The sequence below is a fragment of the Lynx rufus genome, unplaced genomic scaffold (assembly GCF_022079265.1).
Source record: "Lynx rufus isolate CCGP_SWC_20201006 ecotype Redwood Valley unplaced genomic scaffold, mLynRuf1.p SCAF_8, whole genome shotgun sequence".
In the NCBI taxonomy this organism is placed as follows: Eukaryota; Metazoa; Chordata; class Mammalia; order Carnivora; family Felidae; genus Lynx; species Lynx rufus.
Genome location: NW_025814896.1, coordinates 26739316 through 26763257, shown reverse-complemented (window position 1 = coordinate 26763257; position 23942 = coordinate 26739316). Strand labels below are relative to the sequence as shown.

At 50.1% G+C, this 23942-nt stretch overlaps 1 protein-coding gene across 2 annotated transcripts in view; it reads left to right on the top strand.

Annotated features, from left to right (window-relative positions):
• The first annotated feature begins 2222 nt into the window (after positions 1 to 2222).
• HCK (HCK proto-oncogene, Src family tyrosine kinase) overlaps positions 2223 to 23942 on the top strand; it is a 42538-nt gene continuing 20818 nt past the window's right edge. The window contains exons 1-6 of one of the 2 annotated variants that reach the window (XM_047068258.1): positions 2223 to 2492; positions 16467 to 16716; positions 18280 to 18394; positions 21463 to 21505; positions 21859 to 21958; positions 23226 to 23324. In XM_047068258.1, coding sequence (XP_046924214.1) covers positions 18281 to 18394; positions 21463 to 21505; positions 21859 to 21958; positions 23226 to 23324 — 356 coding nt within the window. In that variant the 5' untranslated portion in view covers positions 2223 to 2492; positions 16467 to 16716; position 18280. The remainder of the gene's footprint in view (positions 2493 to 16466; positions 16717 to 18279; positions 18395 to 21462; positions 21506 to 21858; positions 21959 to 23225; positions 23325 to 23942) is intronic. The other variant, XM_047068257.1, reaches the window with a different exon arrangement.

Below are 23942 nucleotides of genomic sequence, written 5' to 3'. Positions count from 1 at the left end.
CAGTTGAGCATCTGACTTCAGCTCAGGCCATGAACTCATGGTTCCTGAGTTTGAGCCCTGCATCGGGCTCACTGCTGTCAGTGCAGAGCCCACTTCGTATCCTGTCTCTGCCCCCCTTTCTGCCCCTCCCCCCAAAAAATAAACATTAAAAAATTTAAGAAAAAGAAGAGTTAGACGCTTAATCGACTAAGCCACCCAGGCACCCCAACAATGCTCTCTTAGTTGGCTTTCTTCCCTCTCCTGTCTCATCCACCTGCTCCCTACCAGTGTTTTCTGCATCTCCCAGATAACCTACTTTCACTCGAATCTGTGTCTAAGGTCTGCTTCTGGGAAACTCAAATTAAGACTAATGGATGATACCAAGAGTCCGTCAAGATGTGGGGAAATGTTGGAAGAATGTTGGCAGCAGCCCTTCTGCAAGCATCCATCATTCTTGGCAAAGAAAGTCTTTACAAAATTCTTACAAGTCCATAGAAGGCATGGTAGTTGGGTACAATGTAGGTGTCCATGACTAGGGGAATGGGTAAATAAACTGGAGGATGTAGACAACGTGGGCTACTAAATATTAGTAACAGTGATGTTGTGGGGGGGGGGCACAAAACTGAGTCTCATTCAAGTACATTAAACACAGAATTAAATGTATTTTTAAAACTCACACATATGTATTTAAGCACATATACCAAACACGTAAGAGCAGGGTCATTATCTTTTGACTCATGGTTCTACCGCCCCATTCCCCCCACCCCCCACACACATTTGGTCATGTTTGGAGACATTTTTGATTGTCACAACTGGGGAAGGAGGTTAATCTAGTGAGTGCAGCCCAGGAATGCTGTTTATCATCCTACCATTCCCAGGACAGCTTCCCACAGCAAAGAATCATGCAGCACCAACCCACCCCAAAAGAATTATGCAGCCCACATGTCAGAAGTACTGAATTTGAGAAGCCCTGTGTAGCCCAGCACAGCATTGCTGAATGAATGAATGAGTGAATGAATGAGTGAGTGAGTGAATGAAGAGATGGTAGTGGTGGGAACATAGAAACGCACCAGGATTCTTACACATGTCGGAAGTGTGCGTGGTAGAATTTAGTGCGACAATATCTCTCTTTTTCCAGGAACAGGTGTGCTCTGCCCTTGCCGGGTCCTGAGCACGATCGTGTGGAGCCTCCAGCTGCCCTCCAAGCCCAGCATCCCGCCCCCTTAATTTTCGAAGTCCTCTGAGCTGCCGGAAGCCGGCCAAAAATGAGCCAGGGCGGTGCCTGCGGGTGAGAAAATTTGCATGAGGTTTGAATAGCGCAGGGCCTGCGGAGCGGAAACCGCGGACCACAGAAGTACCAGGAAGGCTTTGGACACGGCCTGGGGGAGGGATCTAGGCTGGGACACGGCCTGGGGGAGGGGTCTGGGCTGGAGAGAGTGGATCGGAATGGTAGGGAAAACCGATCAGAATGCTTGGGGCGGGAAGAAGGGGATTAGAATCCTGTGAGAGCGAGGGGGATAGGGGTTAGGATTCTTCTGGACCCAGTTGGAATCCTTTGATGAGAGATTAAAATCTTTGGAGGGTCGGATTGGAATCTTCGGATGGATCGGATTGGAATCCTGGGGCGGGGTGGATTAAAATCCTTTGTGAACAAGATTGGGGTTACCCAGGAGCGGGATTAGAATCCCTGGGGTTAGGGTTATAAATCTGGAGGGCTGGGTCAGAATCGTTTGAAGAGAAGGGTTGGGATCCTTTAGTTAGCTGGATTAGAATCTTTGGGGACAGGATTAGAAACCTCTGGTGGGCGAGATTACAAATTATTCAAATGTGAAATTCAAAATCCTTTGGGGCGGAATTGGGATTTTGGGAGGAGGAGAGGGTGTTGCGGTTCTTGAAGACAGGTTAGGATTCCTGGGGTGGAGTTAAATCCCTTGGGGACCGCGTTAGGTTTGGGGAGGGGGGGATTACAATGCATTGGGGGAGGTGTTGGAGGGGGTGGGGTTAAGATCTTTGTGGGACTGGTTAAAGTTCTTACGGGCGGGCTTATTATCCTTTAGGGAGCGTGTTAGGATCCTTAGGGGCAGGTTTAGAAACCTCGGATGGGCGACGGGATTAGGATGCTGGGAGGTGGGGCCTGGGATTAGAGTCCCTGCGGCGGGATTGGAGTCTTCAGGGGCGGGGCTAGGATACTTGGGGGCGGGGCTAGCATCGCTCAGGGCGCGGCTAAGGAGCCCAGATGGCCTGTGGGTGCCACGGCGTTGCTGGTCCCTGCCCGGGCGCACCGCCGGGGCCTAGAGGCGAGCGGGAGAGGACGCGGGCAGTTCTGCGCCAGGGGAGCCGGAGAAGCCCCGCGGCGCCCGCCGAGGCCCCTCAGGGCGTCATCCTTGCCTCTCGAAAGTCAGCCCGTCTCCCTTAGGGAACGGGCGCCCCGGGACGCCGGGGGCTGCTGAGCTGGGGGGGGGCTCGAGCTGCGAGGATCCGGGCTGCCCGCAGGACGAGGAGCGGGAGCCCAGGTGAGTGCGGCGGACGGGGGAAGCGGGGCAGCCTGAGGGTGAGCGCGGCCTGAGGGTCTTCGGCTGTTACGGAGGGAGGGGGGTGGGGGGCTGGGGCTGCACAGGGCGGGCTGGGGTGCGCAGCTGGAAGGTGCCGTCGGGGAAGCGGCGGACGGGCCGTGGGATGAGGGGCCCACGGAGCGGGGAGTGGGGCAGATGAGGGGCGGGATTGCCCTGCGAACCTGGAAAAGCTCGAGGGGAGGGGAGCTCTGGCCACCGAGTGACTTTGTTCCAGCCTCCACTTTTCGGGGCCGTCCAGGTTCCCCTTCTGCAAAAGACAAGAAAAACGAGAAGGAAGGGATGGGGCTTCGCGGAGACCGGGAGGGGAAGGCCCTTACGGTTCCTGGTGGGGGTGGGTGACGAGTCACGGCAGGTTGGCAGCCGGGTTGGCGACCTTCGTGGGGAAGGGGCCAGCTGGCCGTAGGCGTGACGTGCGAACCACACCCGGGCGGAGCTGCAGCTGGGCCGGCTGTGCTCCCTCCTCCTCCCGCGCTGGGCCCTGATCCCCAGCAGGTCTAGGTCGAACCTCAAAACCTCCTGGACAGACCGCAGGGTGGCTGCCGGTCGTTTTCCTCCTTGTGACACCTTGGGCAAGTCGCTCTCTTTCTCCCAATTCCAGTTTCCTCATCTGTTAGGCGGGGCTGTTGTTGTTTTCCCAAGGCCACAGGGAGCTGGAGTATGTGAAGTCATGTTTACTGTGGTGTAAGGGGAAGGGGGTTTCCGGGAGCAAGCTGCCTGTTGACCTTGAGCAAGGGATTTTGCCTTCCTGTGCCTCCGTTTTTACACCTGTCGGTTAGGGATAATAATGATAATGGCTCCCTCAACAGGGTTGTTTTGAAGGTTAGATTAAGTTAAGCTCTTAGGACACCACCTGACAGGTATGCATGCTTAATACACGTTAACTGTTGTCATAGCTACATTATGGTCTAGCCCAGTGCCTCGCAAACTTCAGCGGTACCCCGGAACCACCTGGAAGGTTTGTTAAGACACAGGTTTCTGGGTCCTGATCCCAGGGTTTCTGATTCAGTAGGTCTGGCCTGGGAGTCTGAGAATTTACATTCTGGAGTAATGCTGCTGCTGGTGGTCCAGGGACCAAACTTTGAAAGCCACCACGTTAGCCTTCGGCCAGGACAGAGAAAGGCCTCAATAGATATTGCTTCCTTTACCCATGGCTTTCTCTTCACTATCCTTTTTTTGTTTTGTTTTGTTTTCCTTAGGAGGGGAGGAGGGAAGGTTAAAATAAAGAAAAGTGAAGAAGACCCTATACCAAATATCCCAGGAACCCCACCACCCAGAATTAACAAATGTTAGCATTTTGTCATGTTTTTGTTTCTGATTTTCAAAAAATGAAATTATTAAAAGTAATGATAAAACGGAAGACTTTCCGCCTTGTATCCCTCTCAGTCCTGTTTTCTCCCTTCCCAGAGGCAACCATTGCCATGAAATATAATCCTTCCCGGTCTGTGCTTTCATGAATGTATTGCATAGAGATGGATGCACAAATTATACATAGAATTGTTTTCTGTGTATTGAAGATCTCCAAAAATGCTATCCAGCTGTGATTCCTCTACAATATCCTTTGTCCCTGCCTTCTCATCATTAAGGTGTCAGGGTCTAGCCAGGATGAGAAACAGAGGGAGGCCTAGTTCATTCCTTCTTTTTTTTTTTTTAATGTTTTTATTTATTTTTGAGACAGAGGGAGACAGCATGAACGGGGAAGGGTCAGGGAGAGAGGGAGACACAGAATCGGAAGCAGGCTCCAGGCTCTGAACTGTCAGCACAGAGCCTGACGCGGGGCTCAAACTCACAGACCGTGAGATCGTGACCTGAACCGAAGTGGACACTCAACCGATTGAGCCACCCAGGCGCCCCCTAGTTCATTCCTTCTAAGTGGAGTGTCCCAGCAGGTGACTGACTTCCCTACCTTAGTACCCGTTCCCCTGCTGCTAAACATTCAGGTGTGGAACAGGTGTTTACTATGACAAACCATTCTGCTGGGACCATCCTGGATGGATGGCTTTGGAGGTGTGGGGTGCAGGTGTTTCTTGGGGAATATGGAGAGAGGGGCCACAAGTCCTCTTGTGTATGAGGTGGACTAAAGCCGGGAAGGGTCACCTGAGGAGTCTGGGTCAGGGACAACAGCAGAGTCTGGGTCTGCTGACCTCCCAGGGCCACTCACTGTTCCATGTCTCCTGTTCTCCAGCAGGAGGGCAAAGCTCTTCATCTGCCCGACACTTGGTAGAATCTCAAACCATGGAATCACGGCTCCTTTATTTTTTTTTATTTTTTTATTTTTTTACGTTTTTTATTTACTTTTGAGACAGGGAGAGACAGAGCGTGAACAGGGGAGGGTCAGAGAGAGGGAGACACAGAATCTGAAGCAGGCTCCAGGCTCTGAGCTGTCAGCACAGAGCCCGACGCGGGGCTCGAACTCATGGACCGCGAGATCATGACCTGAGCCAAAGTCGGCCGCCTAACCGACTGAGCCACCCAGGCACCCCATCACGGCTCCTTTAAAAAAAAAAAAAAGTTTTTGGATAACAGATAGTTTGTTTTTGCATAGTCTTCTTTTCTGTGCCCTTTTTATTTAACATAATCAGTAAACTGCTGCGTATACAATTTTCATCCTAGTGATTTGCTTCGCACTACATTGTAAACATTTTCCTATGTCATTAAGACAGCCTTGGATTTTTTAAATTGTCATTTTATTTTTCTCAGTTTACTTATTTATTTATTTGTTTAAGTCATCTCTACACCCAACATGGGGCTTGAACTCATGACCCCGAGGTCAAGAGCCACATGCTCCTTCGGCCAGGCCCTCCAAAATATCCTTGGATTTTTAATGGCCGCATATCATTCTACTGTTTGGATGCACTATAATTTGTTTAACTGTCCTAGGAGAGCACTGTTAGGTAGTTTGCCATTTTTAAAAAATGTTTATTTATTTTTGAGAGACAGAGAGACAGAGCATGAGCGGGGGAGGGGTGGGGAGAGAGGGAGACACAGAATCCAAAGCAGGCTCCAGGCTCCAAGCAAGGGGTCCGCACAGAGCCCGACACGGGGCTCAAACCCACAAACCCACGGACCATGAGATCATGACCTGAGCTGAAGAGGGATGCTTAACCGACAGAGCCACCCAGGCGCCTCTGCCATTTTTTTAACTGTTCATTTCTTTTCAAGAGAGAGTGAGCAAGTAGGTGAGGGGCAGAGAGAGAGAGAGACAGACAGAAGATCTGACAAGGGCTCCATGTTGACAGCAGAAAGCCCTGATGCAGGGCTCAAGCCCACCAACCGTAAAATCATGACCTGAGCTGAAATTGGACACGTAACCCACTGAGCCACCCAGGCACCCTGTAGTTTGTAATTTTTGAATTTTGAGTCGAAATTCACATAGCATTACAAAATTAACCATTTGAAAACTAACATTTGAGTGGCATTTAGTCCATTCACCGTGTTGTGCAACTGCCACCTCTGTATAGTCCCCAAGTATCATCATCTCCCCGAAAGGAAGCCCTGTACCCATTAAAGCAGTCATGCCCATTCTTCTTTCTGCCCCACCCCCCACCCCCCGGCCCTTGGCCACCACCAGCCTGCTTTTTGTATTTTTGGATTAATTTATTCTGGCATCTTCCACCTAAGATAATGTTTTCAAGGTTCACCCAACTTGTGGCATGTATTCGTATTTCGGTTCTCTTTATAGCTGAATAATATTTCATTGTATGTATATGCCACGATTTGCTTATCCGTTCATCTGTAGATGGAAATTTGGGTTGTCTCAGCCTTTTGACTGTCGTGAATATTCACCTAGTGTATTTGTTTGAGCTCCTGTTTTCGATTTCTTGGGTATATACCTAGGAGTGGAATGGCTGTGTCCTGTGGTAATTCCATATTTAACATTTTCAGGAATTGCCAGATTGTTTTCCACCGCTTTCCACTCCCGTCAGCCATGTAGAAGGGTTCCAATTTCCCCACATTCTTGCCAACACTTGCTATTTTCCTTTTTAAAACATTACGGTTGGGGCGCCTGGGTGGCTCAGTCGGTTGAGCGTCCGACTTCAGCTCAGGTCACGATCTCACGGTTCGTGAGTTCGAGCCCCGCGTCAGGCTCTGGGCTGATGGCTCAGAGCCTGGAGCCTGCTTCCAATTCTCCCTCTCTCTCTGCCCCTCCCCCATTCATGCTCTGTTTCTCTCTGTCTCAAAAATAAATAAACATTAAAAAAAATTTAAAAAAAAACAACAAAAAACATTACGGTTATTATAGCCACCCTAGGGGGTGTGGGAATCTTAATCTCACCCCAACCAGGCTGCTCACTGGGGGCCCTTACCCCTGAGGGTGAGGAGAAAATTACATGCATTCAAGGGATCTTCCAGGCCTTGCACACTTTAAACGCTTCTAGAAAGTAAAGGCTTCTAAACCACTCTGCTGCTAACACATACTAAGTGCCTGGCACATGGTAGGGCCTCAGAAACATTGTAGGAATGTTGAACAACCTCTTCCCTCTCTTGCCTGAGATATTTCAGCATATAGGTGTATTTTAGTTAGCCCCACATAGTGATTCTTTATAATTAGCTGCCAACTTTTTAAAAAATATTTATTACAAAGAGAGAGAGAAGTGTAGGGGAGGGGCAGAGAGAGAGGGAGACACAGAATCTGAAGCAGGCCCCAGGCTCTGAGCTGTCAGCACAGAGCCCGAGGCGGGGCTTGAACTCATGAACCTTGAGATCATAACCTGAGCCGAAGTCTGCTGCTTAATGGACTGAGACACCCAAGCGCGCCTAATTAGTCGCCAAGTTTTAAAGTCAAGAGAACTCACACAAATCTGGGTTTCTGTCTTGTGAAAAACTGGCAGAGTTGGCAATAGTGAGGCTAGAAATTCTGTCTCCCATGCCCGTCTGCTATTCACTCACGGTAGCATCGGTGAAGCGGTGTGGGGCCGCCCTGTAGACTAACCCTGAGCTGTCGGCTTGCACCACCCTTTCTTGGATCACTTTCCTCCCGTGGGTGTCCCTGTGGGCCCCTGTAGCCATTTTAGTTTTCTTTTTTTTTAATTTTTTTTTTCAACGTTTATTTATTTTTGGGACAGAGAGAGACAGAGCATGAACGGGGGAGGGGCAGAGAGAGAGGGAGACACAGAATCGGAAACAGGCTCCAGGCTCTGAGCCATCAGCCCAGAGCCTGACGCGGGGCTCGAACTCACGGAGTGCGAGATCGTGACCTGGCTGAAGTCGGATGCTTAACCGACTGCGCCACCCAGGCGCCCCGCCATTTTAGTTTTCAAGTCCTGCCTCCCTATCATGACAAGGCCTTCCTTTTCACCGAAAAGGAATGTCAGGTCCAGAGAGGGTAAGTAGCTTTCCCAAAGTTACACAGAACATTAGTGCTGCCATGTCTCTTAGCCTCCACCTTTCTAAACAACCCCCGCCCCCGCTCCGTTTGTCCAGTTTCCTTAAATGGAAAGTGTGCCCTTGTTCCTGGCTGGTGCCTGTGGCCACACAGGCTGCACCCGCCGGATGGCACCGAGTAGGGCCTGCATTCCTAATACTGCCCTAAGACAGCCCAAGCTCTCACCATCACCCTGAAATCCTCTGGCCTGGGAGACGTAGGTGCAGCCAAGCGAATAGCAGACTTTCCCTCATCTCTGCCAGAGAAATGAAGAACCGGAGATCGGGCGTGGGAGACCTGAGTTTGGGTGCCGACGGTGCCTCAGATAAGTTATGGTGCATTCAGCCAAGCCGCTCACTCTCCTGAGTCTCAGTTTCCTCATCTGAGAAATGGGGATAAGGAGGATACAACCTCACAAATTCACGAAGCACAAATCCTTTGAGGTCAACACACAAAAAAACAATACTCCACAGTACACAAATTCACGTAGTACAAACCTTTTGAGGTCAATTCACGTAGTACAAATCCTTTGAGGTCAACACGCAAAAAAACGATACTCCGTAGTTTCCATGGACATAGGTCTCAGTTTGAGTTTCCTTAGAAACAGACCTTAGAAAAAATCTCATATGCATTTATTATTTAGTCTCTTTGGGAGAGGGTCCCAGAAAGCCCTGGTAGGAGAGTGGGGAAGTGAGACGGAAGAGAAGGCAGCCAATAAAAGTGTGTTATCGCACCAGTCACTAGTGTGGACACCTGGAGGGCAGGGAGCCCTCGAGCTCTGAGAGCTGGTGAACGTGTTCAAGAGGTGAGGGAGCTGGGGTATTTATGCACCTGCTGCTATCAGTCACTGGTTGAAGGCTGCTCCCGGGGCGGGGGGGGGGGGGATGTCTGTCTAACACTCCCACTTGCCAAGCTCACGGGCTGAGCAGACACCGATGGCCACAGAGAAATCTCTCAGGGGAAGAAACACAGGTGCTGCCAGCAGGAGTGTTCTGAAACGGTAACAGGCAAGGTGATGGGATGTGCATGGACAGGTTCACGTGCGTCAATACGCATAGGTGTAAACACAGAGGCAGAGGCTACCTGAGGGGAAAGGAGTGGCCATGGAGAGCCTGCAAAGGGAGTAATCCAATGGCATCTTAGATTTATCTGCAATGTTATATATAAGGCCGATGTACTGTTTACCAGGCGATGAAAGGTAATTTAAAAAACAAAATACCCTCCAAAACAGAAAAGAAACTGAGATTCTGTCAACTATAAAAAAGCAACTGTAACATGGTCAGAGCAGGCATTATGGCAGCTTCAAGGTTTCCCTCTGGGGTCGGGGGGAAGATTTGGGGGCAGTTGACCTTGGAGCATGATGAGAAGCTAGGGTGAAAAGCTCTCCCCACCCCTGGGGGCAAACTGGCCACCATGTCCTGGGTGAAGGGGGCAGACTCCAGTCAGTCACAGTCAGGGAAGGATGTTGCTCTTCTCCAAGCAGAGAGGAACAAACACGGATATCCCTTTCCAGTTTAAACCTGCATATGTAACTTGTTTTGATGGGGAAAGCTGGGGCTCCCAGGAAGCTGAAGGAGACTTAATTCACTTGTTCAAGAATTTATTGAGCACCTACTGTAGTGTCATTTTATACTGGGATACAGCAAGGCACAAAAGAATCACTGTTCTCATGTGTCTTACATCCTATGGGAGACAGATTATAAACAAATCCCTAGGTAATAAGTGCATTAGGTGAGAAGCAGACTCTCACTTCAGAGATTAAATATGCAAGAAAAAATTTTTAAATGTTTATTTATTTTGGAGAGAGAGAGAGAGCGTGAGTTGGGGAGGGACAGAGAGAGAGGGAGACCGAATCCGAAGCAGGCTCCAGGCTCTCAGCTGTCAGCACAGAGCCCGACATGGGACTCAAACCCATGAACTTGGAGATCATGACCTGAGCTGAAGTCGGATGCTCAACCGACTGAGCCACCCAGGCGCCCTGCAAGAAAAGGCTAGGAAAGCTAGCCAGCACACAGCAAGGCATGTTTGACTCCAAATGAAGAAGAAAGGGAAGGAGGGAGGAAAGGAAAGCAAGAAGAAGGGAAGGAGAGGCGGAAATATCTTAGACTACAGTGCAGTTCCAAGGAAGGCTTGGCAAGGCTGCCTGGACCCCTTAGCCAAAGCCCCCTGTCACAGGCCCCCCTGGCACGGCCTGCCTCAGTATCCCTGCCACACTCCGTCATTGGCCGGGAACAGCCCATGGCAACAGTGATGATGCACTTCAAAGCACAGCAGCTGGGGCCATTGGTCAATGCCACTGTCTGCAGTCAGAGATCTGGGAGACTCATCTTCATGGCCACCACATCAGCTGGTGGTCAAAGCCATGAAGAATTCGGCTGGGAAGGGCTAGAAAGTGATGGGAGTTGGGGGGGGGGTGTTCGCATTCTTAGCCAGGGTGGTGAGGGAAGGCCTCTCTGAGACAGAGAGGTCTGCAAAGAGACTTGGGTGGCATGAAAGAGGCTTTCCGGGGGAAGGACATTCCGGAAAGTAGCATGTGTGATGGCCCCAAGGTGGAAGCGTGGTTGGTGAATTGAGGGACAGCAAGAGGCTAGTGTGGCTGGAAAGGAAACATCAAGGGAGGATGACAGGACCTCAAGGTTGGGGAGAGCCCAGATCATGGAGCCTTGGCAGCCATAGAGGGGACTTGGCTTTTATTCCAAGTGAGATGGGAGCCCAGGAGTTGTTGAGCAGAGGAGGGATATGACCTGATTTACAGTTTAAAAGCCTTGCTTGGGGCGCCTGGGTGGCTCAGTCTGTTAAGTGTCTAACTCTTGATTTTGGCCTAACCCATGATCTCACAGTTTATGGGTTCAAGCCCCACATGAGGCTCTGCACTGACAGTGCAGAGCGTGCTTGGGATTCTCTCTCTCCCTCTCTCTGCCCCCCCCCCAAACAAATAAATAAACTTTAAAAAAGAAATAAACTGGGGTGCCTGGGTGGCTCAATTGGCTAAGCGTTTGACTCTTGATTTTTGGCTCAGGTCATGATCTCACAACTCATGGGATCAATCCTCGTGATGGGCTCCACGCTGACAATGCAGACCCTGCTTGGGATTCTCTCTCTCCCTCTCTCTCTGCCTCTCCCCCACTCATTCTCTCTCTCTCTCTCTCTCTCTCTCAAAAATAAATAAACATTTAAAAATAGATAGATGATAGATAAATAGATAGATAAATGAATAAATGAAAAGGTTTGCTTGTCTTTAAGAGGCAGGATTGGTATTCAGAGTTAGCTCTTTGTGACTTCAACTCCCATCCCATATTTTCCAAACTTGCCTGCCCCCTGCTTACCTTAGAGATAAAAGTATTCCAAGGAGGGTCACAATTGCCCTGGCATTCCGGACTTTAACAGGTGATCCAGAGGTAGCAATGACCATGCTAGGAATCTAGTACATGTTTGGAGCAAACAGGTGGGACAAATGCACCTCAAGGCCAGGCCTCTGGGCGAGTCGGGCAGATGACCAGAGGCCTTGAGTTCCTCTTCAGCGTGTTGCTCTGTCACTCGCTGTTGTGTAAACGTGGGCACAACACTTGCCCTCTCCGGGGCTGCTGTTCTGCCTGTGTAACAGAGGTCTCCCCGCCTCCTTCCTTTTGAAAAGTCCAAGTTTTGAGCTCTTTGATCAGAAAGAAGCTGGGGGTCAGGAAAGGGGAGAGATAAGGAGTTGGGGTGACCCCCGCACGTCCATTAGGGATAACAGTCACTTTGGGTGGTTCATTGAGAAGATCGTCAGGGAACCAGAGGAGAGGGCTCTGCAGGGCTCTGCACCCTTGCAAACTCTTTAGGAAATTGTCCCTGATGGGGGAGGACTTTTTCCCCACCTCCATGGCTGAGTTGTTCCGAGAAGGGAAAGTTCCTCTAGTGAACAGTCTTGAGCCCTGGGCCCCTTGAGGTCTGCCTTCCTGAACTTCCTGTTGGGGTTCCTCGCCCTCACCCTGCAGTTCCCCACTGCAGCCTCTGGGGCTGCCCACTCCCCACCCCACCCCCCTCCCGAGGATGAGAGGCAAGAGAGCTGTGTTCTCATTCTACCTGCCAGTGACCCCCTGGGGAATCTCTGTGCCATGGATCTCCATTTCCCTGTCTGCAAAATGAGCTCTTAATTCTGGTACTGCTGACTTCAACCAAGTATGGTCAGGCCTGTAGAAGGTTGAACACAATATATTTAGTCCACAAATATATATGGAGGTCCTAATACATGCCAGGCACTTCCTAGGCATGGTGTCGGTGCCATCAGCTGCTTGGGGTCCATATTGCATACATCCTCACCTATCCTAATGGGTCTAGTACCCTCTTCTCATCCATCAATACCTGCTGTCTACGAAGTCTTTGCCCTAAGCCATTTACACTGAAGTATGAATTGCAATCCCTTGTAAGAATTTCCTCTGCATGAGGCGGCACTCTTTGAGGTTTAAGGGGGGGGGGCAGAAATCCAACTTAAACTGGCTCAAGCAGAAGAGGGATATTGTTAGAAAGTCCGCAAACACTTCCACTTTAGGAAGGGCTGGATTCAAGGGCTTGGGAATCTGTATTCCTGCATTTCTGGGCTCTGCTTTGCAACTCTCTTCCAGCCAAAGGCCAATGGATGACTCTCCTTGTCCAGGACTGGGTCACACATCCAGCTCTGCTTCCGTTACTGCAATTCTGATTGGCCAGACTTGGTCAGACTTCAGCCAGAGGCTGAAGTCAGCCCTACCCCGCTGCACGAAATGAGAATGCGGGAGAGGTGGTGACAAAAGGAAGACTGGGGAGCTGTTCTCAGAAAAAGGGGGAGCAGAGACTATGTAGGAAAGAACTATAGCTGTCCCCTTCAGACAACTTATCCAACACCTCGCTTCATATTTGGAGAAACTGAGGCCCAGAGAGTTTGGGACTTGCCTGAGCTCACACGGTGAGCTTGTGGTAGAGGCGAAACCAGAATCCAGGGCTCCTCGGCCTCAGCCCTGACAGGCCTCTGCTTGACCCTAAAAACTCCTTGAAAACAGTCTCCCTCCCACTCCACAGGATGCCCAGGCAGTACACTGGCCTCTCTCCTTGGGCTTCACTCTGAGCACGCAGGAGGAGTCTCTAAGGCTCCATGGCCTACATGGAGTGACCGTGGGAAGGTCCCAGGGCAAGGATGCCGACCTTTCTCATATCCCTCCCATGTAGGACCAACAGAAGCTGAATGGGGAAGGAGCGAGTTTCAGTTTCCAGGATTTGGGCAGTGACCTGAGGACGTGCCTTTGTCAGGGGTCAGCAGTTCTCAACTGGTCTGGGGCCAGGCAGGCCACTTCTGCTCTCAGAGCCTGGTTTTGAACCACAATTAGACAAGAATCATGTGTACAGAGGTTTTCAAAAGCCTTTCACATCCCCGTCACACAGGATGTCAGGCCAAACCTGAGAAGCAAGAGCCTCCTATTTTACAGGGCAGGAAATGAAGTTCAGGGGAAGTGACTTACCTGAGGTCACATAGGGTCGGGGCAAAACCGGGATCCAAACCCGAGCATTCTCACCCCAGGTTCAGCCCTCACTCTACTACATTGGTGGATCTCACATCTTAGTGTGGATAAGAATCTCCTGAAGAATTGTTAGCAATGCAGATTCCGGGCCCTCATCCCCAGAGACTCTGGTTCATTCGGTCCAGATCATGGCACAGGGATATGTAAGAAACAGTGAGGACTGTTGGGGTACCAACGATAAAAATCCAGTTCAAACTGTCTTAGGCAATTGAGAATTTATTTGCTCACGAACTGGAAAAATCCTGAGGTTGGCAAGCTTCAGGCACAGCTGGCTTCAGGTGTTCATACATGTCTTCAGGAATCACTCTGTCTTCATTGCTCGGCTCTGCTGTCCTCTGTGACGGCCTCACACTAAGACAGTCCCTCACTTTAGTTTCCTACGTCTACACCTATGTCTGCCTCGACACCTGCACCTACATCTGCATCAGCAATCCTTATAGAAACAGAGTGCCTTTTTCCTAATTTTCCCAGCAAAATCCCAGGGCTAACTTTGATCACCTCAGTCAGGATCACTTACATACCTATAACTGAATCGACCACCGTTGGCTGCCAGGGGGACACAGAATTCTCTGATCGGCCAGACCTGTCTCAAGTTGTCGCTCCCTGAAGGCAAGAGTGGGGTTAGCCTCCTGAAACACCTTGCGCTGAGTGGGAGAAGGCTGGCTTCTCGAGGAAAAGCCAGGTGCTGTTATCAGAAGAGGGATGGATGCCGAGATGTTCACTGCTTCTCAGCTAGAATGATCACGCAATTCACCTGGGCCTTGTTGGAGTGCACGTTCTGATTTGGGCGATGCGGCTTGAAAGTCTGTATTTCTAACAGCTCCTCTGTGCTGCTGCTGCTGGTCCCCACCGTGATCACACACAGTAGCCAGGCATTCGGTTACAATTCTTTTGTTTTTGTTTTTGTTTTTAGTTTCTTAAACGTTCATTTATTTTTGGGAGAGAGAGAGAGGGAGGGAGGGAGAGAGACACAGAGCATGAGCGGGAGAGGGGCAGAGAGAGAGGGAGACACACAATCCAAAGCAGGCTGCAGGCCCCAGGCTCCAGGCTCCAGGCTGTCAGCACAGAGCCCAACGTGGGGCTCGAACCCATGAACCGTGAGATCATGACCTGAGCCAAAGTTGGAGGCTTAGCCAATTGAGCCACCCAGGTGCCCCTATATATCTTTTTGTTTTTAAGTTTATTCATCTGTCTTGAGAGAGAGAGAGAGCATGAGCAGGGGAGGGGCAAAGAGAGAGAGAGAGAGAATTCCCAAGCCGGCACCACACTGTCAGCACGGAGACCAATGTGTGGCTCAAACTCCTACACCATGAGACCATAACTTGAGCAGAAACCAAGGGCTGTAGGGAGGTGCTAAGCCAAACACTGAGGGGCACAGATCTATGAAGGACCAGCCTCTGCTGTGCTGTGATAATGGAAATGTTCTATGTTTGTGCTGTTTGATACATTAGCTTTGAGCCCAGCCACTTGGCTGTTGAGCACCTGAAACATTGGCAAATCTTAACGGAGGTGTGCTAACCATGTAATATACACACTGGGATTGGAAGACTTAGAGGGAAAAACAAGTATAAAGTATCTCACTGATCATTTTTAACTTTTTTTTTAACTTTTTATTTTTAAGCCTAGGCCCAACGTGGGGTTCGAACTCACAAACCTGAGATCAAGAGTTGCATGCTCTACCGACTGAGCCAGCCAGGCGCCCCTCATTGAGCATTTTTATATGGGTTACAAATCAATCATTTTTTACATATTGGAGAAAATAAATGTATCTTAAAATTAATTCACTTGTTTCTTTTTACTTGGAAAAATATGGCTGTAGAACATTTTTTTTTTTTTTTTTTTTTTTGCTGTAGAACATTTTAAATTACATACATGGCTCACATTACATTTCTAGGTCTGGTGGTCACGAAAAGAACATGTCTGAGGCCATTCCACACCAGGGAGTAGAACAGTTCTCCTGATTTAGGGGGACTGTCACGTTTTATGCAAATTTGACTCTTGCCAGCATATCACTTTTTAAAAATAATATTTTATTGTGCAAAAGTTGAACTAATGGGAACTCCAGTTTAACTTCTTTTTTTTTCTTTTTTTAATGTTTATTTACTTTTGAGAGAGACAGGGCATGAGAGGGGGAGGGGCAGAGAGAGAGGGAGACACAGAATCCAAAGCAGGCTCCAGACTGAGCCGTCAGCACATTGCCTGACACGGGGCTCGAACTCACAAACTGTGAGATCATGACCTGAACCGAAGTTGGACGCTCAACCGACTGAGCCACCCAGGCGGCCCTAAAAGGTTAACTTAAGTGTTGCTGTTATCTCTAAGCTTGTGGGTCAGAGGAATTGCCATGTGGTTTTGCTTTATCCCCCAGAGCATGTCCATGTTTGCTAGTAAACGGAATTGGTTATGGTCAACATTTTCTGTAGTGCTTACTGTGTGCCAAGAACCTTTACATTTATCAACTCATTCAGTACTCACCACCACCCTGTGAGGGAGAGCCCCACCATCCGGTCTCAGAGGTGACCTTGGATCATGCACGAATGTGCCCTCAGAGACCCATCCCTCTGTCCCCTGTGGCTATCTTGAATATGTAAATTGACGATATAAATGAAATTCAGTAGGTACTCAGAGAAGCAGAAGGAGCTGTTCTGCATCACAGCAGTGTTCTTCCCAGAACCTTCTTATGTAATCAAAATATATGCAATGTAATATAATTGTATCCCATACAGAACCACACACTATGCGTCTTATTTCCAGAACTGTAATGCATACGTATCACAAATCAAAGAGAGGTGTTTTAAATGCATACAAGTACATTATAAAGCAGTGATTAATTGTGATAATTTTTCAAATTAATGATCCAGCACTCCGGGAGTCTGAACCAATTCCTTACTTTATTCACAACAGACAGGCAAGTGAAGCAGAAACCGCTTAAGTCTTGAAGTGGTAAATTGTTGCCAGTTCCCACCAGGACAGACAAAAACATCCTTGTGATTAAAAATCTTTTTTTTTTTTTTTTTAAAGTAACTCCACTGAGCCTACGAATACGGACTTTTTTCCTTAAACCACAAACATGTGTTTATTTAGCCAGATAAGTATAACTGAGGTCTAATTGCTTTGGAAGAAATGCGTAATTGTGCAGAGATGAGGAAAACAATTACTCTCTTCTGTGGATGCCTATGGCGTGTCTTCTCAGCAAATACATGTGGGCATTTTGAGAGAAGAAGTAAAACATTTCTGCCACTTTCTGCAATTAAGTTTTGACTCTGATCAGGTAAACAGGTTTTAAGTATCTTTAAATTTCATGAACCCATCAGCAAAGTCTGTCATCCTTACCTCCCAAATGTCCCCCTGAATCTGTCCATTGCTTACAGATGTCCTCGATGGTCACCACCCCAGGTCAGGCCACCATCCTCTCATGCCCGGACTCCTGCAGTGGACAGGGTTCCCTGCCCTGCCTCCTACAGTCCATACGCCACCCGGTAGCCATTATTTGAAGTGCAAATGAATCCCATCATTCTCCTGCTTAAAACTTTACATGGTTTCTCATCTTTGGAATTAAATCCAGATTGCTGATTGGCTGTAAAAGATATGGCAACCTTGTGCCATACCACACTCCTCTTCTATGCCTGTGATCTCCAGCTACACTGGCCTCCTTTCAGTGCCTTATTCTCTCCAAGCACATTCCAGCCTCGGGGCCTTTGCGCTTGACGTTTCCCTCTGCCCCGAGCACCGTTTCCTTAGAGTGTTACACGACTTGGCTGCTTTGTGCCGTTCGGGTCCCAGGTCTGACGTCACCTCCTCAGAGAAGCCTTCCCCAATCATCCTGTCTACAGAAGCCCTGCACTGTTGTTTTCTGTCACATCCTTTTGAATTGTCCTCACACATTTCACTAAATTTATCTTGTTACGTATTTGTTTGCCTGTTTTTTGTCGGTGTCTCCCATTCATCTCCAGGGTGAGCTCTTTTAAGGGCATGACCTTGCTTGTCTTATTCGTGGCTTCGAAAAATACTCAATAAATCTTTGCTGAGTAAATGCAGGAGGGAATGACCAAATAAACCCACAAGAGGAAGAAAAGAAGGAAGAAAGAAAGAGAAAGGGAGGAGAGGAGGAAGGAAACTAGTGCAAGGCAATTGTAAAATGATACTAAGGGATATGGTGCCTTGACTATGATCATTTGGCTAGATTGTTTGAGCCATACGATGTGACCTCACCTTGGTCATTTCATATAAAATGATAATTTATTACATGATAATAGTGTGATTTCATTTTACTGTTTGCTCTGAGCCCCACGCTGGGCTGAGTATTTCCCCGCCTACACGTTTTCTCACCCTTCCAACACCCTGCGAGTAGGCTACAGTATTATTATCCCCACTTTGCCAATGAGGAACTGAGACTGGGGAGCAGGGCGAATGACAAGTGTGGTGTCGGTGGGGTGGAGGGGCCACGTGTCAGCTCAAGGCTTTCTGATCCCAGACCTGTGGTGCCTACCACCCACACTGCTCCAAGGCTCTGCATGTTGAATTTTGATGATCATCTGACTCATTGTCTGGATAAGTTCCCCGTGGCAGGGGTCCTCGGTAGCAGGACTGTGACAGCTAGTCAGCCCTGTGTGGGTATGTGGCCGACATGGACGTGGGGAAACCCAGAAGTGGCAAGGGCAGAGTGAGCTCGTGTGGCAAGGGTGGGGTGAGTGGGGCTGGTAAGGGGGGGGTTGGAGACAGGGTAGGGGAGAGGGAGCCAGTCTGAAGGCAGGGGGCCTGGAACTCACCATCCAAGACTCCCCTGTGTGGGGCTCGGGGCAAGCTGGGCTCACTTCCCTTCTCTCTGCCGCAGGATGGGATGCATGAAGTCCAAGTTCCTCCAGGATAGAGGCAAGGTCTCAAAAACCGAGCCCAGTGCCCTGCACAGCCCCGTATATGTGCCGGATCCCACGTCTGCGGGCAAACGGGTGAGTGGGGGAAGAAAGAGGAGTTCAGTAGCCTGTGGGCTGCCCCGTGCTGCCCCAACTCGCCCTCACATCCTCCTATGTTTCCGAGGGTGAGCAGGGTGTGTTGGGGTGACATGGAGCTTACCCTTCACTGGCAGATGTAGCCCCAGCTCTCTGGGCTACATCTGCTCCGAGTACCCAGGGCAGTGACGGCTCTCCCGGTCCCACTGCCCAGGCCCTGGCCTCTCAGCCTGGGCTCCAGGGACCAGGTCCTAGAGGGCACGAGAGAGGCCCCGAGCCTGGGCGGTAGCATGAGCGGTACTGAGAGTTGTGAGTGACCTGACCAGTAGCCAACAGTTAAAGTAGAGGCAGTGATCATGGTAACAATTGTGGTAACAGCAAGAGGGGTGGGAGTAGAACGGCCAGCGCAAAAGCAGTAAATAAGAGAAGCGGTTACACTCGTAGAGGCATCTGCTTGCTTACCTTCTGCTTAAACAGAGCTTACGAGGAACCGAGCCCCGGCCCAAGGGCTATACGGTTGTCAACACCCTGAAGCCTCACGGTCACCCTAGGTCACGATTTTTATCATGCCCATTTTCCAGGTGAGACGCAGAGCTTCATAACGTGCCGGAGGCCACGTGGTTAGTAAAGGGTAGAGGCGGGATTCAAACCCAGGCAGCGCAAGTTCCAACCGCTCGTGAGGCGTGGCGGTAAGGGCAGGAATAGTGGTGATCATGGCAGCCAGTGTAGCGGGAATCTCTCGCCGCGGCTTTTTTTCCAGGAAGCAACTTCATTCGTGCCGGCCCCGCTCAGTTGGGGTTTGTCCCCGAAGCACCGACCACCGAACGTCACGTGGCATCGTTTTTTTAGTGCATTTTCGATGTCTTTGTCTCCCACGGATGATAACGCGCACAAACGTGTAGTCTGATTAACTAGTCGCAGGTCACAGGGTCATGAGGGGTGTTGTCACAGAGGCGCACAGCCAGGTCACCTTGAAGTTGCTTTGTTTTGTCTTGTCCTTCTCCTTAGGGAGGGCACCCTCCCACAAACAGCAGCACCACTAGCGACGTAGTTGTGATGGTAAAATAGGAGACCGGCAATGCTAGACACGGGTGGTGCCAACAGTAACGCCACTGGCAAGGGTGGTGACGGTGGTTATAGCAGCAGGAGCAGTTGTAACAACCGTTACCATTCTTGGAACACCTACCGTGTTCCGGGCAACTGGGGTGAAGTGTTTCTACATCGTTAGTCCCCACCGAAAGCTGTGAGCCAGGACTTATGCCACTTGAAAGCCACTGTAAGTGAGGATCGAAGAGGTGAAATGCCTCCCCGGGGGTCATACAGCTGGGCAGCAACAGGGCCGGGTCGCTCTAACCCCAGGGCCGGGGTTCTGTCTCCTCTGGAGTCCTGGAGTCCATGCCCTTATCTGAGATCATCTAGGGAAGCACAGCTTCTGCTTACGGTCTCTAGAGGTGAGGGTGGACTGCTTCCTGGCCTCTCTCCATTCTGCTTGCCCTTCCCCAGCGTGATGTCTAGAATGGGACTAATTCTGGGAATGGGCAGATGATGGAATAGTCAGTCGCCTCCCTCCCTCTGACACTTGACCTCTATTAATACAGCCTGTGACTGCATGAGCTTCTCACCAGTAATGTCCTGAACTGACATCCTAAACCCTAAGTCACTCCTAGATCTGTTCCTTCCTAACCTGTGTGGCCCTGGGCCCTTTCTGTGGCTAGGGTTCCAGATTCTCTGAGTCCCTCTAGCCTGGCACCTGTGGGAGGCCGAGGGTTTTCTCCCACTAGTTTTTGGTTGTCTCCTGAGCATCAGGTTTAAGGGATGCTATTATCAGCCTTTCGTTGTTCTCTTGCAGAGCATTAGTTCAGTGATGAGTTAGTAAGTGTTCTTCAGACAGAGGGTTCCTAGGCCAAATCAGTTTATAAAACACTGGGCAAAACAGGGTCCTTTCTGGGGCACCTGGGTGGCTCAGTCGGTTGGGTGTCCGACTTCAGCTCGGGTCACGGTCTCACGGTTTGTGGGTTCAGGCCCGTGTCGGGGTCTGTGCTGACAGCTCGGGGCCTGGAGCCTGCTTCTGATTCTGTGTCTCCCTCTCTCTCTGCTCCTCCCCTGCTCACACTCTGTCTCTCTCTCAAAAATAAATGAAGATTAAAAAAATTTTTTTAAAGAAACAGGGTCCTTTCTTGTGGAAGTCCTCAGAGCTTTCATGAATCTTAATGCGCTTTGTGAATCTCCCCCCAAAAAGACATACTTGTCATCGTTTCCCACACCTGTTTCTGTAAGTTCACTTATATGTGCAACACACAAATACATTCCCCTTGAAAAGATAAATCATCCAGCCCCAGTTAAAGCTACAGTTTCTTCTCATCAGTGGCCCCCCTCCCCAGAGGCATCAACTGTTGTCAGTTTGGTGTGGACCTTTGCAAACCTTTTTCTATGAATTTACACTCACACACATACAGTAACATGTGCACAGAACATATTTAGGATGTGTGTGTGTATGTGTTCTTTATAAATGTATCATGTTTATCCTTCTGAAGAACTAGCTTTGTTCACTCAACAATGTATCTTTAAGGTCTATTTGCTGCAGGAATGAAGTCCCTCCCCCTCCTCCCCCCCCCGCCCCCCCCCCCCCCCCCCCCCGCCGCCACCGCAGCGTCTAAGGGCTGCTCAGAGCACCACAGTGGATGCCAGTTCCCTCTGGAGGAACAGTTTCTTTCATAATTATAATGGAGCCTTTATGCATGGGACATACTGGAAGACCTACAGTTTCTTCAAATGTATCATAGAAAACACTGATCTGGACCAACCCCTCACCATATGTCAAGGTGGGGGGAACAGGCCAGTGTCCCCCAGTATACCCAAGGCCAAGGCCACAACCCAAGCGACCTGGATCTTTGTGGTGCCTCTAATGCGCTGTGTGACCTCACATCGGTTCCCAGCCCTCTCAGGTCCTCCTCCCATGACACACAGGGCTGAGATGAGATGCTCTCGGGTATCCTTTTGGACACAGACCTCCTGTGGCTCCCTACACACTATTGGATTCATCCCCTTCTCCCATTTCTTCCCCGCAGCGGCCTGACAACAACAACGACAACCCACCAGGGCCGACGGAGGGTAAGTATTGGGCAGACGAGTGGCGGAGTCTTGTGTAAAGGGTTAGGTTAGGTTCTCAGTCAGAGCTTAAGGCCCAAATCCCAAACAGTCAAAACCACGCTTGCAAATCCTTTCAGTTGCTCCCAAAGTACTTTGTACAGGCTATTTTGTTTCTATTACACTGTCTGGTAACACAGACAAAACACCATTAGCTTTAAACTCCAGAATCCTGCCCCACATGGCAAGATGCTCATACCATGAGACAGATCCCTCAGTGGCTCCGGGGCTGGGTGCTGGTTGTTGGGATGGGAAACACCCAGGACTGTGGCGGTGCTCAGATAAAGCCTCACCATCCCGTGTCTCTCACCCTGCAGGTCCTGACGACATCACTGTGATTGCCCTGTATGATTACAAGGCCATCCACCATGAAGACCTCAGTTTCCAGAAGGGAGATAAAATGGTGATCCTGGAAGAGTGAGTTTCCCACTCCTAAGACGTAGCTACCTCCAACACTCAATGTGCTCTCCTCTGTGCTTCAATAAACAGCCTGATAGACTATCTTTAAAAAAAAAAAATGTCTATGTAGGGGCACCTGGGTGGCTCAGTTGGTTAAGCGTCCGACTCTTGGTTTTGGCTCATGTCAGGGTCTTGCAGTTTCATGAGTTTGAACCCCACGTCTGGCTCTGCACTGACAGCAAGGAGCCTGCTTGGGATTCTCTCTCTCTCTCTCTCTCTCTCTCTCTCTCTCTCTCTCTCTCTCCCTCCCTCCCCGACTTGCACTGTCTCTGTGTCTCTCAAAGTAAATAAACTAATAACAATTTTAAAAATACATTTATTTATTTATTTTTGAGAGACAGTGTGGGCGGGCAGGGGAGGGGCGGAGAGAGAGGGAGTCAAAGAATCCCAAGCAGGCTCTGCGCAGAGATCGACGCGGGACTGAAACTCACGAACCATAGGATCGTGACTTGAGCCCGAGCTGGACGCTTAACCGACTGAGCCACCAAGGCCATCCCAACAGGCTATCTTAAAGTAGGGAGTAAATGGCTGATAAGAACCTCATCATAATAGAGGAGAAAGGGTTTGCTATTAATCTGGACGAAAGCCACCAAAGAGGGCCTCGTGTACTTACTAGTGGTGCACATCCAGGTGACAATGAATGGGCGAAAGGCTTTCTCAAGGAGGCTTTCCTTGGGCTCCTGTAATTAAGGTACAGGTTTATCTATGGACCAGACCTGCTGAGGTACGTTTGCATTCAGGAATCTCCAGATCTCGGAGTTTGCTACCTCCAATCCCCAATACTCTTCACCATATGGGGGGGGGGGGGGAGGGACTGTAGTGTCACTGTGAGATGGGGCTCAAGAATGGGAGTGCTTGTCCTTGGTCAGACCACTCTGGTTCTTGGCCCACAATGAGTCCACCATGGGCACAGGGCCCCGTACCCTGAGTAGGGACCCCTGCAGGTCCCGGGGAAAAGAGTGAGGCCAGAGACCTAGGGCTGTGGGCTGTGGAATGCAGGGATAGGGCTTGATTCCAGACCCTCGGACGCACAGTGGGGACTGTTGTAAAGATCCCTACCCTAATCGTGGAGTGCGTGCTGGGGACTGGGACAGTAGCGGCCTTGCCCCTTACCCTATCAGCTTCCTGGGGTTGGGGGTGTATTCTAGGCCAAGGCTGGGGGGCCCAAGAGGACCGGGGGGATTCCCTCTGCTCCCTGACTCCTTTGCTTCCTCGTGTCCTTCAGGTCTGGGGAGTGGTGGAGGGCTCGATCCCTGGCCACCGGGAAAGAAGGCTACATTCCAAGCAACTATGTCGCCCGCGTTGACTCCCTGGAGACAGAGGAGTAAGTATTCCATTTTTCCTGCCCTACAGAAGGCAGTGTGGGCTCTATCAGGTTTGTTCCTGCCTCAGGGCTTTTGCACTCGCTATCTCCCCTCTCTGACACACTCTTCCTAGGGATCTTGGCTTGCCTGGCTCCTTCTCACCCTTCATGTCCGAAAGAGGCCTTCCTTGACCATCCTGTCTAACGTGGATCCCTCCGGGCCTCTGTCTCTCACGGAGACCTGTTTTATTCCCTTCTGAAAACTCCTCGCTAGCAAAAACAATCCTGTTTCTGTGGTTGCTCACACGTTCACTGCCTGCCTCCCCCTCCAGAATGGGAGCAGGGGCCTTGCCTGTCTGTGACTGCATCCTGGGCACAGGCTGGCATGCAGTAGGTACCCGATACGTGTTGGTTGAAGTACATGGCCTGTGCCAAAGAGGGTCTTCTGAGAGACGAGCCAGCCCACGCTTGTTCAGTCACCCTTCGTTTGGTTCATTCGATAAATACGCACCTGCACGTCACCAACCCTGTGCCGGGCCGGGGACTGCAGGAAGACACAGCCGTGCCCTCAAAGAGCTCCCTGTGACCCAGCGTGCTTGGCTGCAGGCTCTTCTTTGTGTCTGTCTTGACTCTGAAAAC